This window comes from Vicugna pacos, chromosome 7, assembly GCF_048564905.1.
Source record: "Vicugna pacos chromosome 7, VicPac4, whole genome shotgun sequence".
NCBI lineage: Eukaryota > Metazoa > Chordata > Mammalia > Artiodactyla > Camelidae > Vicugna > Vicugna pacos.
Genome location: NC_132993.1, coordinates 9,770,138 through 9,788,010, shown reverse-complemented (window position 1 = coordinate 9,788,010; position 17,873 = coordinate 9,770,138). Strand labels below are relative to the sequence as shown.

Genomic DNA, 17,873 nt, shown 5'->3' with positions numbered 1-17,873 from the left:
TGAGTTCTGTCACACACCGCGTTACTGGGGAGACTCGGAGCTTCGTCTTGATAGAAGTCGCAAGTGGACAAGGTCCACAGATGCAGAAACAACTCTGGTCTGGAGGAAGGCCAGATCACCATGGTGCCATGCTCTGCCTTTGCTGTGCTCAGATAGAAGCGATCGTTCCCCCCCAGTGGGGGAGGCTAGGAGGCGGCTCTGGCATGGGGCAGTGCCAGAAGTCTCTCTCCTGCTGCCTTTATGTGAGTAAAACCACGACTTACAGATGCCCTCTAGCTTTGTCACCTTTTAGGCTTGGAATGCCTGATTCCAGTAGGATTTCTAGGGCAGAATCAAGTACAGGGAAATGCTAAGCCCATGACCACGGGTGTTTCCAAATGGGTAAAGAGAGTGTTGAAAATGATGTCAATAAGATTTGCAAATATAAACTACTATGTATAAAGTAGATTAAAAAACAAATTTCTTCTGTATAGCACAGGGAACTATATTAAATACCTTTAGTAACCTGTAATGAAAAAGAATATAAAAACGAATATATGTATGTATATATATGACTGAAACATTATGCTGTACACCAGAAACTGACACATTGTAACTGACTATACTTCGATTAAAAAAAAATAGTCACGTGGATGGGGTTGCAGGGGACAGACACTCAGTGTCACTAGCATGGACCTGAAGGTGATCACCTCGCACGTGCCGTCTGTAGATATAACCTGAATGTAGCAGAAATACGCTTATGTATTTAGAGGCCGCTTGTTTTGAGGACTTGACAGGGTGTCTGGGTGGAGGGCCGGGACAATACACATACCACTGAGGGGTGGCTACAGGTTGAGTGACATGGTCTCCTTAGGCAGGTAGGAGCCGTGAGCAAGTATGTTATTTAACGTGCGGTTAGGAGAATAGGGTCACGTCATGGTATCAACCAGAGTGATTATAGTATTTTGTACTTAGGGCTGAATGTAGGGTGCAAATCAGGCACTGTGTCAGTTAACTGGAAAAAGGACGTAAAAGTCCTTCTGCACAGCATGCTTGTGTCAGCTGTGGCCCTCGACCCCGTACAGATGGTATCTGTGTCTGTGAGGTGGCGGAGAAGTTGTCGCACACCACATCGTCAGGGTGGCCGGGGACCTGCCTGTTTGGTTATGTGAGGCTCTCCTGCATAGAACCTGGGAGGGTGGCTCAGTGTGTGTGTATGGGGCGGGGGGGCGGGGGGGACTTGTGTAAGAGTGCACACCTGTATAATATCCCAGCCAGACAGCAGGCATTTGGGGCGGTGGGCTTCTCCTTGAACCCTAGACCAGACAGGAGAGGTGTGAGTCCATGTGCAGCTGTGAGACTATAGGCCCCCAGGGTCTTCTCTAGACGAGTGACCTGCCAGCTTTCTTACAGCCCGACTTCTGGTTGCTTATGATAGACTTAACTTCGTTTGAGTTCACCTGTACCATTTGCTTAGGAAACTTGATCAGGTGTCTAAGTTACCTGATCTTCAGTTCCCTCATCCGTAAATTAGGCGAAGTTTTCTGTGTCTCTAAAAGTCCTTCCAGCTCATAGATCCTATATTTCTCTCTTACACATTTTTCTTGCTCTCTCTCTCTCCAACAGTACTTACAATCCCTAACATTTCTATTACTTTCAGAGTTAACAATGAACTTTATTTTTTGTGTTGTCCTATTTAATCTTTATTAGAACTCTTTGCAAAGGGAGTATATTATCCCCTTTCTAAAGCTAAGAAAAAGAATGTTCCAATAAATTACATGATTTCTACAATTGTCTTAAAATCAGCAAGATACAAAAAAGGCAGGACAAAAAGTTGGACAGCCCTCTTTTAAGTCTGTGTTCTTCCTTCCTTCTTTTATTCATGCAATAAATCTTTGTTGAGGGTCAACCAAGCATCAGGCAGAGAGGACTGAGCAGTTAATACAGCAGCACTGATGTCCTCACAAAGCTCATGGTCTGGCCCAGAAAATAGACATGGAATGTGTAACTCCAAGGGCACTCAGTGTGACAGAAGAAGTCAAGGGGTCTCCAGGCAGAAGAAGAGGATTCCTGGCAGGGAACAGCACATGTGAAGGCCTACAGGTGATGGAGAGGGAGGCGAACTAAAGGGACCGGGAGCTGATGGGGTGGGGGAGGTGCTGACAGGTGAGGAGGCTGCTGGAGAGGAGGGCAGAGGCCAGGGAGCGGAGGGCAGATCCACCATGCTGGATACTTGAGTTTCATCCCAGTGGTCATCAGAGGCTCCTGAAGAATCTAAACTAGAAGTGGGGCTTATAGGATCACTCAGGTGCTGGGGAGAGAAGCTGTGTGGAGGCCAGCAGCCAGCTGTGTCCTGATGCAGAGGCCAGGGTAAGAGGGGACAGTAGCATTGCACCAGGCTCTGGAGCGGAGGTGGAGGAAAATGGACAGACTTGAGGGGTATTTAGGAGGTGGGGTTAATAGGACTTGGTGACTGATTAGCCATGGGGAATGTGGGCCAGGACAGGAGCAAGACTTTAATTCCGTAATTGAAAAATGTTTACCGAGCACGTAGAATGGCCAGGCATTGTGCTTGGTATAGACAACTGTTCTTGGTCTCATGATGCTTACCACCTATTGTTTGAGATAGATGATAAACCAAAAGACACACCTAATTATATAAAATGTAACTGTACAGATACCTCCAAGGAGAAGTCAAGTGAACTCAAGCTGGTAAGAGCTACAAAGAGGACAGTAACCCCATTAGAGGACTGGGGGAACTTAAGGGGTTAAATCAGGAAAATGTCATCTCCCAAATAACAAGATAACGAGTATTTCTAGTGTCAAATGCGTGTCCACGGTAGTACCCAGTGCTGACAAGAACCACCAAAATAAGCGTCCATAGAGTCGTGTGGAGTTAGCAAGTTGAAGACTGCAGGGGAGGTGGGCTGAGCGGTGCCATTGACCCTGGGTTGGAGGTAGGTGAGGTGTGAGGGGAGGAAGACAGCAGGTGTGAAGAACTCCGTTTACACGTTGGAAAGATGAGAAAGACGTGAGCGTGCTTAAATTCTGCTGGGGTGGTTCCAACAGAGAATGTGAAGGTGTGTGAGAGAGAGAGAAGCCAGAGCCAAAGGTCCCGGGAAGGCAGGGAGAGGAAGACGGCGCGTGGAGAGGAGGGTGCTCTGCTCCATCAGAGGGGAAGGGTGGGAAGAGTGAAATGTGGGTTGCTCTGAATTGCAAGAAACTGAATCAGTTCCTCTCCATTGGGTTGTAAATTCTTTGCAAAGTAGGAGATGAGATATTCTGCTGGAAGGGAGAGGAGAGGTGGGAAGGTCAAAATTGTGAGAAGGAGTGAGAAGAGTTCTCGCTTTGCTGGAGAGAAGGGGCCACTGAAGCGGTGAGGATTTCAGTTTCGTGGACCTGGTTGACGTGGGTGGGTAACTATTGTATCTACTATGCTTCTAACCTAAGTCTAGTTATCATTCCACTTTACAGCAGCTGCCTCTTTAACTGCAAAAAAAAAAAAAAAATACTTTTGTTAGTTACCAGCTCTGCTAGACCCTGGAGGAAGTAAGATGAGTGGAACCCAGACCCTGTATAAGGGAGAGTCCACTGTGCTGTGGTCCCCGAGCCGGCAGCCGGAATGGCCAGACCTGTGTTAATCCCGTCAACAGTTTGGAAGGAAGATTCCCCCTCCAGACTCTCTGGGCTGTTAGATCTAGGGCGTGTCACTCACCGAGTCTGGGAGTTATATGGGACTGAGTCACTCTCGGTGTCCAGCGTGTAGACAGGGAGAGACACTGTGACATAATCCAATCTAGAGGGTAATGACCACTGGGAACCTCAGTCCTCTCTGACAATGGTCTTGCGCTCTAATTGTTGTCTGTCTCCCCCACAAGACTGCAGGCTCCATGCTGAACGCCCCACACTGAACAGGGTCACCTGGTAGATGTTGATTAAATGAATAAATCCATGATAAATTTTATAGGTTCTCTGGCTTGTTTTTGGAAGTATACTTTGTCCCAAAGAATGACTGTAAATGGAACCAAAGGAGTGCCCCGTTCTCGTTCTTCAGGGTCTGTCCCCCTGACACGTAAAAGCAGAAGAGGTGATAAAGCTTTGTCTCTTCTTCCTCTTTAGGATTCCACCCTGATGGAAACTGAGGAGCCCCCACGTGGAGCCTTGGCTCCCGTCCCTGCTGGAGCGGAGTTCAGTGTGAGCCCCGCAGCTCCCAGGAGAGGGAGCCAGGCCGCTGCCTTGGAGCTGGAAGCAGAAGAGGGCGAGGGCCCGTCTGATAAGTGGGCACAGGGACACACACTCTCGGAGACCCCGCAGAGAGAGGGGAGGGATGTGAATGACTCCGCAGCTGAGGGCATGACCTCCGTCCCCCAGGAGGCCTCTGCAGATGTGGAGAGCAGACAGGAAGACCTGATGGCTGCCGCCCGCGACCCTCCAGCAGACCTGGGGGCAGTGCCCCAGAGCCCAGCAGACAGAGACGCAAGGACACTGGCCCCTCCAGAGCCCCGGGCCTGCCCAGACCAGGGTGAACGTCTGGACAACGCCCCAGTCCCCAGTGAACTGGGCAGCAGCGTGGAGGTGGGATCTGGACCGGAACTCACTTCTTTGATACTGGGACCTGGACAAGCAGAAGGGAAGGAGGACACTCACCCAGACACCTCTGCTCAGACCAGCGTCTGGCCGTCCTGGGAAGAGCACCCTGCAGAGACCAGCCAGCCGCAGGACCCAGAAAGTGGGACTGTCAGGCAGGAAAGCCCAGGGGTGGAGGGGCCCAGGCGCCTCCAGGAGGCCGAGGGGCTGGAGGAACGGGGAGGAGAGGACGGGGCACGTCAAGGGGAAGGAGCTTTGGGGGAGGATGTTTGTTCTGATGGGCTTTCAGGGGACCAGGAACAGATGGGACGGCAGGTTAATGGTACAGATGCAGATCAGAGGCCACAACAGGAGCAGATTCAAGAGCTTGTGCTGCTTGCAGGACCAGGAGAGAGAGGGGGGCACAACGGGGAGCTGGGTGGTCAGAGCTACGGTGAGTGGGAGGGGAGGGTGCGGGGCCAGAAGGATCCAGAACAAGGGGAGCAGAAGAGGAGGGGGTTGACGGGGCCAGAAGAGAGTAGCCTGAATGCTCAGTGTGAGGAGAAGCAAAGCTTAGAGGGAAAATCAGTGAAAGTAACTGGAAAGCAAGAGGATCTGGGCGTTCAGGGCAGAGGGATGTCAGTAGAGGGGCAGGAGGAGGAGGTGGGGTTGAGCGAGGAGGAGCCAGGGAGTTGGGATGGGGACACATGGGAGGGGGTGGGAGAAGAGAAGGGAGCAGAAGGAGTTGAGCACCGTCCTTCCGCACTGGCTCTGGTAGCCCCTGAGGTCTCTTCTCCCTGCGACTTGTCTCTGGATGTCTGTTATCCCACGAGCAGGATTCCAGGGACTCAGACAGAGCCCAGCACTGAAGAGCTGCCCCCTGTAGCTCCGACTCCTACGCTGGAGCCAGTAGGCAGGTCCTGCCAGCCCATTTCTCTACCTAGCTCTTTGCTAGGGGAGTCACCCGGCCAAGAAGCAGCCCAGAACAACCAGCAAGAGGAATCTGAGCCGGGAAAGGGGACGGCATCCAGCCCGGGGGCTGAGGTGGTCCCTGCCAGCGCCTCTGTGACCCCTCCGAGGACACCAGATTCAGCGCCTTCCAGCCCTTCTGAAGTTGCCCCTGGCACAACTGCCTCGTCATCTGCCAGCCCCCCGGTCGTCTTTCCCAGGAGGGAGTCCTCTGTTGCTGCATGTTTTCCAGAAACCTCCAGGGCCCCTCTCTCAACCAATAGCCCTTCTGCCTGCAGGGCTTCGGAGACGCCCCCAGCTGCCCTCCGTGGCTTCCCCTCACCAGGCCGGGCCAGCCCTCAGGGTCTCCCGGCCAGCCGCACAGGGCCGGGCCAGCACCTGAGAAGCAACTCCTTTCCGGGCTCCCACGGGACAGACCCAGCTGCGGACCTGGCGGGACTACCACTCTCCTTCTCCCATTCAGAGTTGCCCCTGAGGCCCCCCAAACCTGCCATCTATGGCTCTGTGATCCCCAGGAGGAGCAGGAAGAGCGGAAGGGGCGGCGGCATCGTTCCAGAGTCCGCAAGTTCGTTACCGGCTCCAGGGCAGGGCTCTCGGGAACTCACCGCAAGCCCAGAAAGGCCCGGCAGCGCCCCCCACAGTCAGCAGTGGGGCTCCCCACATCACTCAGCCTCTGTCCCAGGTTCTCCTGCCCAGGGCTCTCCCCCACCCCTTGTCTCCAGAGATACGAGGGTCCATGAGCCCCCGCCCCCTCCTCCCCCAGAGAAGAGGCTGGTCTACCCATCTCTGGTGGAGAGAGACGGCCATCTCCATGCGGTGGCCCCCACGCTGAAGCGCTGCAGCCCTCCGCTTCCAGTGGCCCTGGGTCCAGGGCTACATGGCCCCCCTAAAGGCCCACCTCCCCAAGCTCCTGACCCCCTCGTGGCAAGGCAGCATCGGCCTCTGCCCTCCACCCCAGACGCTCCCCACCAGAGCCAGACCTCTTTCTCCCCCAGGCAGAGGTACAACAAGCCGTTGCCTCCAACTCCTGATTTGCCCCAGCCCCACCATCCGCCTATTTCTTCTTCAAGCAGCTCAAGGGTCTACAAGCCTCTGCCTCCAGTCCCGATCATGGATCCCTCTGCTGAAGCACCCCCGTTACCCCCAAAGTCCAGGGGCAGGAGCACTCAGGGAGGACTCATGAACTCAGGGGGTCAAGCCAAGACAAGGCCTGTTTGCCAGGAGTGGACAGTTTCCACTCCCCATTCTGGGGGGCGGACCTCCTGGCCTCCAGCCACGGGCAGAGCCACAGACACTCTGGCTTCCACCAGCAGGAGTAAAAGCGAAGTGTCCCCTGGCATGGCTTTCAGCAATGTGACAACACTTCTAAGTCCCTCTTCCCCAACTGCCCCCTGGACTCCAGCGGCCCAGGGACCAGCCTCTGAATCAGGGCTCTCAGACACATCTGAAGTCCCTGCCAGAGGATCTTTGAGAAGAACAGCCCCTCAGGAAGGAGCCAATGGCCTGAGGAGGTCGGACCTAGGCCAAGCCAGGCAGCCAGAAAAACCCGGCCATCCCTGTCTGGAGAAGGCGTCCAGCTGGCCCCACAGACGGGACCCAGGGATACCACCGGAGGGTAGCCGTGGCCAGGCTGCAGGCCCCAGCGAGGGGCCCAGCAAGCACAAGGACTGGCACCGGCAAGGCCTGCGCAGAGCTTCCGTCCTCCCCGAGGGCCCTGCAGGTGGGCGAGGAGCAAGGACCACTCGCTTGTGTCAGCCCAGGCTCTCCCCAGCTCTGACCACCTCGCCCCTCCTCTGTCCCCCAGGCGCCTACTGGCCTCCCTGAGGGCTTCACTCAGCCACATACCCAACCCCAACGCGGAGGAGCGTCCTTGAGAGCCTGTCTGAGTTTACGGCCATGCTCTTCTCCTTCCCTTCTACCTCCGTCTGTCGCCCAACCGTAGTGTTCTTTTATTGCACATCTCTTTCTCCCAAGGTTATTCTGGACCGCCCCCCATCCCACTTTCCAGTTACAAACATCTGCTTGATGTCCTTCCAGTCGCAGAGAAGGCATCTTCTACTTGTCCAGCTCACATTCTGACACAGGAAAGAGGACACACCGGGTACTAATGTGCTCAATGCTTCCTACTTTGGCACTCCCCGCTCTCACAGATTCCCTGCTGAACCATTTTACCCCTCCCCGGATGCCTACATCTCCCACTCCAGGTCTTCCCATCTTTGGTTCTCTCTGAATGTCCCTCTGAAATCGCAGTGACTTTGCCCATCTCCATTTGCAGACACAAGAAGTCCAGCCATGGAAAAATCCCTTAGCCTTTCAGATGCCATTGTTTTCCGGTGAGTGAGACTCTCTCCTGACAGATACAGCGGTGCTCTCTTTTCTTGGGATACTGAGATTTTCGTTAGTGGGCAAAGGTTCTGGGACCCTGTCTCTTCCAGTGGCAGGGAGGGGAAGAGACAGACACCAGGATTTCAGGGGAGACAGAGCTTTTATTACCTGGTTCTGTCAGCTGGGTCTCTAAATCCTGTCCCTCTAGGCACTTTGGCCATGACCTAACCCCCCTGTGAAAGTTCAGCATGACATCCAAAATAGCTTTGAGCTACCCTGAAGTGGGTCAGGCTGCCACTGGCCTCTCTGGGGATTTGGCCTTGACATTCCAGCATACGTCCCAGAGGTCAGAGTCTGTCTGAACCTAGTCACCTGGGCTTCTCCACGTCTGATGGCCAGCAAGCACTTTTTCACTCCACAGAGAGAAAAAGCCAAAGGAGGTGACAGGAGGCTTTTCAAGACGCTGCTCCAAGCTCATTAACTCCTGTGAGTACCTTGAAACAGAAACATAGACCCGCCCAAGACCGGAGAGGGGCTCCTGGCTGCCAGCAGCGGGGTGGTGGCATTTGTAGGGAGAGGAGGTGCCAGGAGGACAAGAAGCGGCTTGGTGGCTTCTGTCTGTTTCTGTGCCTCCACTCCCATCTCCCTAATTCTCTCCCTCTCCCACGCCTCTTCGACCCTGTAGCTCAGCTGCTTTACCAGGAGTACAGTGATGTGTTTCTGAACAAGGAGATTCAGAGCCAGCAGCGGCTGGACAGCCTGACAGAGACAACCGGGACTGCCTTCCCCCTGCAGCCCCGGAAGTCCCTGGTCCCGTCGGAGTCCTACCTGCAACGTCTCTCCATGGCCTCCAGTGGCTCCCTCTGGCAGGAAATCCCGGCGGTGCGCAATAGCGCTGTGCTGCTCTCCATGACCCACGAGGACCAAAAACTCCAGGAGGTACCCGCAGGGCAGGGTGGGGGCAGGGGAAGGGGAGACAGGAGGGAAGTGCTCTCATCTGTATCTCCTACTCACCGCCATCACCAAGAGCGGGCTGTCCCCACCATGGACTCACATACTCACCACACACGTGCACACCGCCACAGTGGGTCATCCTCACACTGATGGGTTTGAATTGCTTTCAGGTGTCTCCATTATCCCTTCTTCCCACCTCCTCGTGCCATTTACTTCTGTTAGTTTGGGCTCATACAAAGAGACCATGCTTCTGAATTTGTTGGGAGGAGTGTGGAGTTAATGTAGTTAGTCTAGTTTCAGGCTAGACTAAAATTTCCCTCTTCAACCAGGGTTTCAGTCTACACTAAAGTCTTCCTTTCCAACCAAGACACATGCAGGAGCTTTTTGGTGGGTCCCTTGAAGAGTGCCCCCTGCGGCTGTCCGTTGGTCTCATAGAAGCTTTTGAATGAACATCAGTCTCTGCTTGGTCCTTGCTCCCAATAGCAAGATTGTGGTAAAGGCCACTGGTCTGATGTTAAGTTACTACCATTAATATGTTTTACATGGAGAGCTTATCTTAATAATCGATCTAAAATATGGGTTAAAACATTTCTTCCTCGGAAGACAATATGGCACAGTGGAAAAGCTTTGTGAAACAATGTTTAAGTGTTTAGGTTCTGGCGTAAATGACCTGGATGGGAAGCACACTTTAATATCTGCTAGCTATTTAACTTTGGCCATGATCTTTCTAAGTTTTATTTCCTCACTTGTAAAATTGGGTTGCAAAGAATTATTGAGAGAATCGCACAAAGATAAGTTCCCAGTACATAGTAATCAATCCAAAAATTTTGACCACTTTTTTAATTGAAGTATAATTAACTTACAATATTATATTAGTTTCAGGTGTACAATATAGTGGTTCAATATTTTTATAGATTATTCTTCATTTAAAGTTATTTCAAAATAGTGGCTATATTTCCCTATGCTTTGCAATATATCCTTGTTGCTTATTTACTTTATACATAGTGGTTTGTACCTCTTAATCCCATAACCCTATCTTGCCCCTCCCCCCTTCCCTCTCCCCACTGATAATGCTGGTTTGTTCTCTATATCTATGAATATGTTTCTGTTTTATGATGTTCCTTCCTTTATTTTATTTTTTAGATTCCACATATAAGTGACAACAGAGTATTTGTCTTTATCTGTATGATTTATTTCACTAAGCATGATACTCTCTAGGTCCGTCCATGTTGTTGGAAATGGCAGTATTTCATCTTTTATGGCTGAATAATATTTCATTGTGTGTGTGTGTGTGTATATGTATGTGTATATACACATATGTATACACACATGTATGTATATATATATACCACATCTTCTTTATCCATTTATCTGTTGATGGACACTTAGGTTGTTTCCATATCTTGGCTCTTGTAAATAATGCTGGTATGAACATTGAGGTGCATGTATCTTTTCAAATTAGTGTTTTCTTTTTCTTCAATATATATACCCAGGAATGGAATTCCTGAATCATATGGTAGTTCTGGTTTTAGTTTTTTGAGGAATCTCCATACTCTTTTCCAGAGTGGCTGAACTAATTTAGAATCCCACCAACAGTCTACTAGGGTTCTCTTTTCTCCACATCCTCACCCATACTTGTTATTTTTAGACTGTTTGGTGATAGCCATTTTGACAGGTGTGAGATGATATCTTATTGTAGTTTTGATTTCCATTTCTCTGGTGATTAGCAAAGTTGAGCATTTTTTCATGTGCCTGTTGGCCATTTGTATATATTCTTTGGAAAAGTATCTATTCATGCCTTCTGTCCATTTTTTAATCAAGTTGTTTACATTTTTGATGTTGAGTTGTATGTTTATGTACTTTGGATATTAACCCTTTATGGGTCATATCATTTGCAAATGTTTTCTCTCATTTAATAGGTTATCTCTTTGTTTGTTGATGGTTTCCTTTGCTATGCAAAAGTTTTTAGGTTTAATTAGGCCCCATTTGTTTATTTTTGCTTTTATTTTGCCTTGGGAGAAGATCCAAAGAAATACTGTTATGATTTATGTCAAAGAATGTTCTGCCTATGTTCTCTTCTAGGATTTTTCTGGTTTCTGGTCTTACATTTAGGTCTTTAATTCATTTCGAGTTGATATTTAATGCAATCCCTATCAAAATACCCATGAAATTTTTCACAGAACTAGAACAAATAATTCTAAAATTTATGCAGAACCACAAAAGACCCCAGATTGCCAAAGGAATCTTGAGAAAAAAGAACATAGCTGGAGGTATCATGCGCCCTGACTTTAGACTACAGTACAAAGTTATAGTAATCAAAGCAGCATGATACTAGCACAAAAACAGACACATAGATCAGTGGAACAGAACAGAGAGCCCAGAAATAAACCCACTTATGGCCCATTAATCTGTGACGAAGGAGGCAAGAATATACAATGAAGAAAAGACAGTCTTTTCAGTAAATGGTGCTGGGAAAACTGGACAGCTCCATGTAAAATAATGAGACTACAACACTTCCTCACACCACGTGCAAAAGGTTTACTACTTTAATTTCAAGTCTGGCTGACCTGGATTTAAATCTTGGCTTCTAGCTGTGTAACCATTTACTAGCTGTGTAACCTTAAACAAGGTGTGTAACTTCACTAAACCTCAGTTTCCTTATCTAAAAATCAAGGGTAATATGCCTACCAATGAGGGTTGCTGTTGAGTTTAAATGAAATAACACATATCTAGCTTTTAGTATAGTGTCTAGTTACATAGTTTGATACATATTGGTTCCATACACCCCCCCCCCTCTTTCAGGAGTAAAATTTTGGCCAAAAGAATTTATGGATAAACCATGCTTTTACTAAACCAAAAACAGAGGTATAACTTTTTAGTTTCTTTGAAACTCAAACTTGCAGGCTTTGTGCTGACCTCAACTCTTAAAGCACATGTAGATATTTAGAAAATCACTAATCTGCTTATATTTATGGACCAAACAATGGGCAGATGATATGAACCCTAGCTCTCTTTCACCAACTGTAGAATACTAGGAAGTCCACCAGGGCTCCTGGGCCAGCCCTGGTCTCACATTTCTGAGAAGACAAGTCTCTGTGCTTGTATACATAGATTCCTTTTCTAAAATAGCGCTTGTGGGCAAAAGTGCTTCCACTGACTCTATTTCTTTGGACCATCACAACGTCTTTGTGAGGGGGGAGGTCACTATAACTACACAGACAGGAAAACCGAGGTTCAGAGAGGTTAAATGAGCCTCCCAAAGTCACACAGTCAGCGAATGTTAGAGCCAGGACACAAATGAACCTTTAGTGTCCTGGCTCAGTGTTGCTGTATGAGAGCATCACCCAGCCAGCGTCATCAGTTACCCAAGTCATCACCAAGATGTGTGCGTTTGTGTTCTTTTTCTTTTCTGTCCACTCGTCTGTCTGGAAGCTGCATGCTTGGATGAAGAACATGACCGGCCCAGCTAGAGAACAGGGTTGTGGGTCATTACACCTCCAAGTAATTGGGCTATTTCTATTAAACCACAGTTGCACCATCTCCTTCTCAAATAGCCTGCTTCCCTCTGTTTCTCCCCATACCCCAAATTACCTTCATCCCCTAAATCTGTTCATTTTTCCAAGTTCTCTGGTTCAGTAAGGAACTCCATCGTCCACTCAGTTACCAAGCTCAGGAGGCATTAGCTGTGACTCTTCCAGCTCTCCAAATCTCCCTCCTACATAATTATGAAATTGGCTTACCTCTCTTCACCTCCCTGGCTAATTAGGCCTTCATCTCACATCTGGAATCACTGTCACAGTTTCCTAATATGACTGCCTTGCTCCTTCAAATCTTTTCTCCATACTGCGCTCAGAAATATCTTTATAAAAAGCAAATTAGATCAAGTTATTCCTCTACAGACAGCCTCTTTTTGCTTTCCCATTGTCTTCAGTCTAAACTGTTTCACCTAGTTCGCATAACCCTCCAGACCTCCTCTCTGTTGGCCTCCTCAGCTTGGTCCCCTACCTGCTTAGGACACTTGGTTCCCAGGATACTCAATTTATTTGAGTTTCTTGAGAGCATCTTTTTCTCTTCTACCTTTGAAGGCTCACACATATTTTCCCCTCATTTTCAAACGTTCTTTCCCTCTCCCCCGGTATCAGGCTGGGTTCTGATGTAACTGTGAGCTAGAAAAAGATTCATCTTGCTCACCGCTCTGCCCCTAAAACATTGCACAGTAGCTAGCATATGCCAAGGATTCAATAAATGTGTTTAATCAGTCTTCCCCCTCCCTAACCTCCCAGGCCAAATTCGAGCTGATTGTGTCGGAGGCCTCATACCTGCGCAGTCTACATATTGCTGTGGATCATTTCCAACATTCAGAGCAGCTCCGGGCCATCCTTTCGAACCAGGATCATCAGTGGCTCTTCTCACGTTTACAGGATGTGCGTGACGTCAGCACCATGTGAGCTTCCCCTTCTCCCGAATACCACTCACTCAGCCTCACTGTCTTTAGCCTGTAAACCTTTCTTTGTTGTTTTTTCTCCTTTTTCAGAATCCTCTCCTTGCTCCCTCCATGATTTCCAGTGGCTGCAGGGATAGAAAGAGCAAAGAGGGGAGAAGATGTGTGGGTGGATGGGTCTCTTAATGGATAAATGAGTGAGAAATGCCTCCAGGGTTGCGGTTTTGGGTGTACTATGGGCATGCGCTGCAGTAGAGACGAGATGGGAAACATCTAAACATCAGAAAACCAGGACAGGATCAAAAGAAGGACAAGAAATGGAATCTTAGGACCAGAGACTTCGATTAGGGGCCAACTGGGGACAGCCTTGGAGAGAACTCTAGTGCAGAGCAAGGGCGACAGAGCTAAGGACAGTCAATAGACGTTAATGGCTAATGGAGAGAGGAAGTTAAAAGCTCAGAGTATGGCAGGGGTCAGCCAACTCCTCCCTCGACACCCACAGGTCTCACGAGACTTGTTTGAATTCCATACAGGTTCCTTTCAGACCTGGAAGAGAACTTTGAGAACAACATCTTCACCTTCCAAGTGTGCGATGTGGTCCTGAACCACGCTCCCAACTTCCGCCGGGTCTACCTACCTTATGTCACCAACCAGACCTACCAGGAACGCACCTTCCAAACTCTACTGTGAGACCTGATTCCCATTCAGTCCCTGTGCGGGCCCTGCAGTAACCTTGCAACAAACCCGCAATACCCAACCCAGAGTCCTCCCCCGAGAGCACTTGTTCTTGTCCCTGCCCCGTGATCTCAAGCCCCACCCAGCTTCCAGATCAGATGCCCTCGGCCATCACATCTGGGACCCCTGTGCATTGGACCCACCATTCTTTCCCAACCTACAGACATTTTCCACCAGGCCTCCACTCCCCATGGTTTCACTGTGTCCCCCAGTCCTCCCCATCTCCCTCCTCACCTGAGGCTCGCTGCTCACGCAGGAACAGCAACAGCAGTTTCCGAGAGGTCCTGGAGAAGCTGGAGAGTGACCCTGTCTGCCAGCGCCTTTCCCTCAAGTCCTTTCTGATTCTGCCCTTCCAGCGCATCACCCGTCTCAAACTGCTGCTCCAGGTACGCAGATCCCACCTCAGTCCTCTCCGCTTAATTCAAAGGGGCGGTCTTGGGTAGCCCCAAAGGAAAGGGGACCATCCATTCTTCTGCCACTCTTCCACACCCTGTGGACAATGTGAGCAGTCTCTCCACTGCCCACACCCTTCTTTCTCAGAAATATTTGCTGCTCAAATTTTGTTCCTAGACTTCTCCATTAACTCGCCCCCAATTACCTCTTCCTGTTTCCCATCCCTTCCTTCCATCTGGCTCCTGCCTGCGGTGTGTTCTGTAGAACATTCTGAAGAGAACACAGCCTGGCTCCTCAGAGGAAGCGGAGGCCACGAAGGCACACCACGCCCTGGAGGAGGTAGGCAGCCACCACCCCTACTCTGATCCCCTGGTTGTCCTTCACAGAGAACTTGTCCCCCGCCTAGGCCTATGACTCCAGAAAGCGCAGGCCCCGTTCATGCTCATCTACCTCACAGCACTCAGCAAACCGCCAAATTGACACATCCCACAGCCTCCACTCCCGCAGTAAGGACACTCCACACCAAGGGACTGTGCACTCCCTGCCATGGTCCCCAGATTAAATCTTACTTTCGCGCAGCTCAGAAATGTTCTATCAGGTCATGCAAAATATACCGTAGTCCTAGAACTTCAGTGTCTTGCTGTTTCCGCTCAGTCCCAGGCTGGTAGAAAAGACAAGAGGCTGTCACGACCAGCTCCCAGTTTTCTTGCAGGGGACTCAAAGCCTAGGCCTCTAACCCTGTCCTGCTCCTCTCTCCTCTCCCTGCTGAACACTCAGCTGATCCGAGACTGCAATAGCAATGTCCAGAGAATGCGGCACACGGAGGAGCTCATCTACCTGAGCCAGAAGATTGAGTTTGAGTGCAAAGTAAGTTGGCCCCAAGGGCCCCACCCTGCCCGGGATGCTCTTTAGCAAATCCCACAGGTCACCCTCTAACGTAGAACCTTCTTGCTCCCAGTCTCCCAGTCTCTAACCCCATTTCTGCACTCGTTCTGTTCTGCCCTGTATCTGGAGACCTCACTGCCTACTTCAGTATCCATGATTTGCTGTTAAGTGAAAAGGGAACATGGGCACATATCTTACCTTTGATGAAAAAGTAGGAAGATACAAATCTGTATATATATATTTGTTTATGTATCCTTAAAGAAACTGTGGAAAGATACATAGAAATGAAGGACAGTGTCTACCTGAGGGAGAGAGTGTGTGTTTGGGAACTGGGCAGATGGGAGAACTTATCAAATGTAAGCCTTTATAAAGATGTATTTTTGGTGCTTGATCCATTGATTATTTTATCCTGTCTCCTCCTTATCTAACCAAAGCAATATAAAATTGAATCCAAATATAGAGCGAAAATCTCTAATCCAAATACAAATTTAAAGTAGACATTGTGCACCTCGACTTCAGCCCAGAGCAGAAACCACCCATCTCCCTAGAAGAGAGGGAAATCCCCTACCTACATATTGATCGTAGCTCAGTGCCTTACCTTTACCCAAACCCCAGCTCCAGGCAGACCCCACTTCCTTCTCCTATTCTCATCCCCACGGCTGATTCCAACTGCTCCTCTTGTGTCTCTGGTTATAATCAAAGAAAGAACAGAGCTGCCTTAAACTTTTAGCTTCTAAAAGAGACATCGTACTGTTCTTTGCTTTGTTGCCACATGCCCCAGTTGGGTTCTTCCATCTCTTCTTCAGTTCAGACTTCGAGGGCTGAGCTTTCTCATGTAGTCACTCTCCTGGGCTGGACCACATTGGAACCACCTTCCAATGCCTGAGCTGTGGACGTGGGAGCCACGCAACAGCAGACAGCAGTAGTTAGTCGGCTCAGAGAGAAGCCAGGTTTAAGTGGATGGGTTATGCAACAAGGAAGACGTGAAAGAGATGACTGTCAATGGTGGGACCTAGGAGGAAGAGGCACGGTGAGGAGGGCAGGTACATGCTCATCCTGTCTACGACACTGTCTACTTTCTCTTCCCGACTCTCTAGATATTCCCGCTCATTTCGCAGTCACGCTGGCTGGTGAAGAGTGGAGAGCTGACCGCTCTGGAGTTCAGTATCTCCCCAGGGCTGCGAAGGAAACTGAACACGCGTCCGGTCCACCTGCATCTCTTCAATGACTGTCTGTTGCTGTCTCGGCCCCGAGAGTCAGTGACTGGGATGGGAGGCCAGAGCATAAGGGGAAATGGGATGGGGCAACAGTGAAGGACTGAAAGGGGCAGAGAAGGCTCATGTTCCTAGAGCAACCTTCTCCATGGCTCACCCATGGAGTCTAGGTCATGACCTAGAGAAGAGGAAAAAGATCTCACCAGATTGTATCAGGAGATCACATGGCAGGACCCGTATGTACCATGTTACAGACACAGCACAAAGTGCAGCAGATGAGCTTGCCGCGTTTTCAGATCAGTCTATTCATGCTTTCTTTGGGCCAGGCTCCGCCAGCCAGCCAAGAGGTACTTAGCCAGTTCCAGATCCTCACTCTTTGGTCCTGAGGACCTTAGAAACTTTATCTTGGTTCTGTTTCTTTAACTCTTGAAAGTAGTGAAGTATCTGTTGCACTGGATACGTAGTTTACATCCCTGGGGACTCCTAGCTACCCAGCATCCTAAGAGCAAGTTAATACGAGCTTGTGGTTTTCATGAGAATTTGCAGGCTGCAGATGCTAAGGACAGGGATTTCTGAATTCAAAGACTCGAGGGTGCATGAAGTACGACAACTCCAGAATCAGGCTGAAAAGTCTTGTGTTTTGCAGGGGTAGCCGATTCCTGGTGTTCGACCATGCTCCCTTCTCCTCCATCCGAGTGGAGAAGTGCGAAATGAAGCTACATGGGCCTCACAAAAACCTCTTCCGACTCTTTCTGCGACACAACGTGCAGGGCACCCGGGCCGAGTTCCTCTTCCGCACGGAGACCCAGTGAGACGGGGCTGAGCAGAGGAGATGGGGGCAGGGAGGGACGAGAGCCAGGCGAGGAGGCGGGACCAAGGCAGCACATGTGTTCAGAAAACAGCGGCTGCACTGTTTCGTCCATTCTGGACTGGGGGGCATCCGGAGGGAATCCCCAGGACAAAGTCTGTAAGACACCAGAGAGGAGATGGACTGGCATGGAGTAACAAGCCAGAAATTCCTCAGTGCCCAAGGCTGGTGGGCATATCCATGACTAAGACATGAATAAGACAAGCACTGAGGTGCCTTTGGTTTCTTTGCTGTCACCTTCCAGCCCAGTCCTCTACTGAGCCAAAATCCACAGTGTTGAGAACGTTGATCTGCTCATCTTTTTAATGACAATAATTATAAAACACATTCACGCGTACACACAATGTGAGGAATATTTAAAAAGCTAACGCACAGTACCATAGTGAACAGCTGTAGTTATTTTTGCTGTTACGAAAGATAGACAAAAATCTCTTCTTTTTTGAAAAGTTTGATGAGATACCTAATGGTCTGAGGACCATTTTGCAGTTTTGTCCCTTGGAAGACACTTCAGGGTGGGGTCAGTAATGCCACTTATGGAACAGAG

The 17,873-nt window shown here is 49.6% G+C and overlaps 1 protein-coding gene across 1 annotated transcript in view; it reads left to right on the top strand.

Annotated features, from left to right (window-relative positions):
• The window catches only part of ARHGEF5 (Rho guanine nucleotide exchange factor 5), a 29,762-nt gene that overhangs the window by 2,445 nt on the left and 9,444 nt on the right, over positions 1-17,873 (top strand). Inside the window, exons 2-12 of the mRNA XM_072964288.1 lie at positions 4,099-7,234; positions 7,790-7,847; positions 8,261-8,325; positions 8,525-8,778; positions 13,077-13,237; positions 13,768-13,920; positions 14,226-14,355; positions 14,627-14,701; positions 15,140-15,229; positions 16,345-16,502; positions 17,108-17,269. Of these exons, the coding sequence (XP_072820389.1) occupies positions 4,111-7,234; positions 7,790-7,847; positions 8,261-8,325; positions 8,525-8,778; positions 13,077-13,237; positions 13,768-13,920; positions 14,226-14,355; positions 14,627-14,701; positions 15,140-15,229; positions 16,345-16,502; positions 17,108-17,269 (4,430 nt within the window). The 5' untranslated portion in view covers positions 4,099-4,110. The remainder of the gene's footprint in view (positions 1-4,098; positions 7,235-7,789; positions 7,848-8,260; positions 8,326-8,524; positions 8,779-13,076; positions 13,238-13,767; positions 13,921-14,225; positions 14,356-14,626; positions 14,702-15,139; positions 15,230-16,344; positions 16,503-17,107; positions 17,270-17,873) is intronic.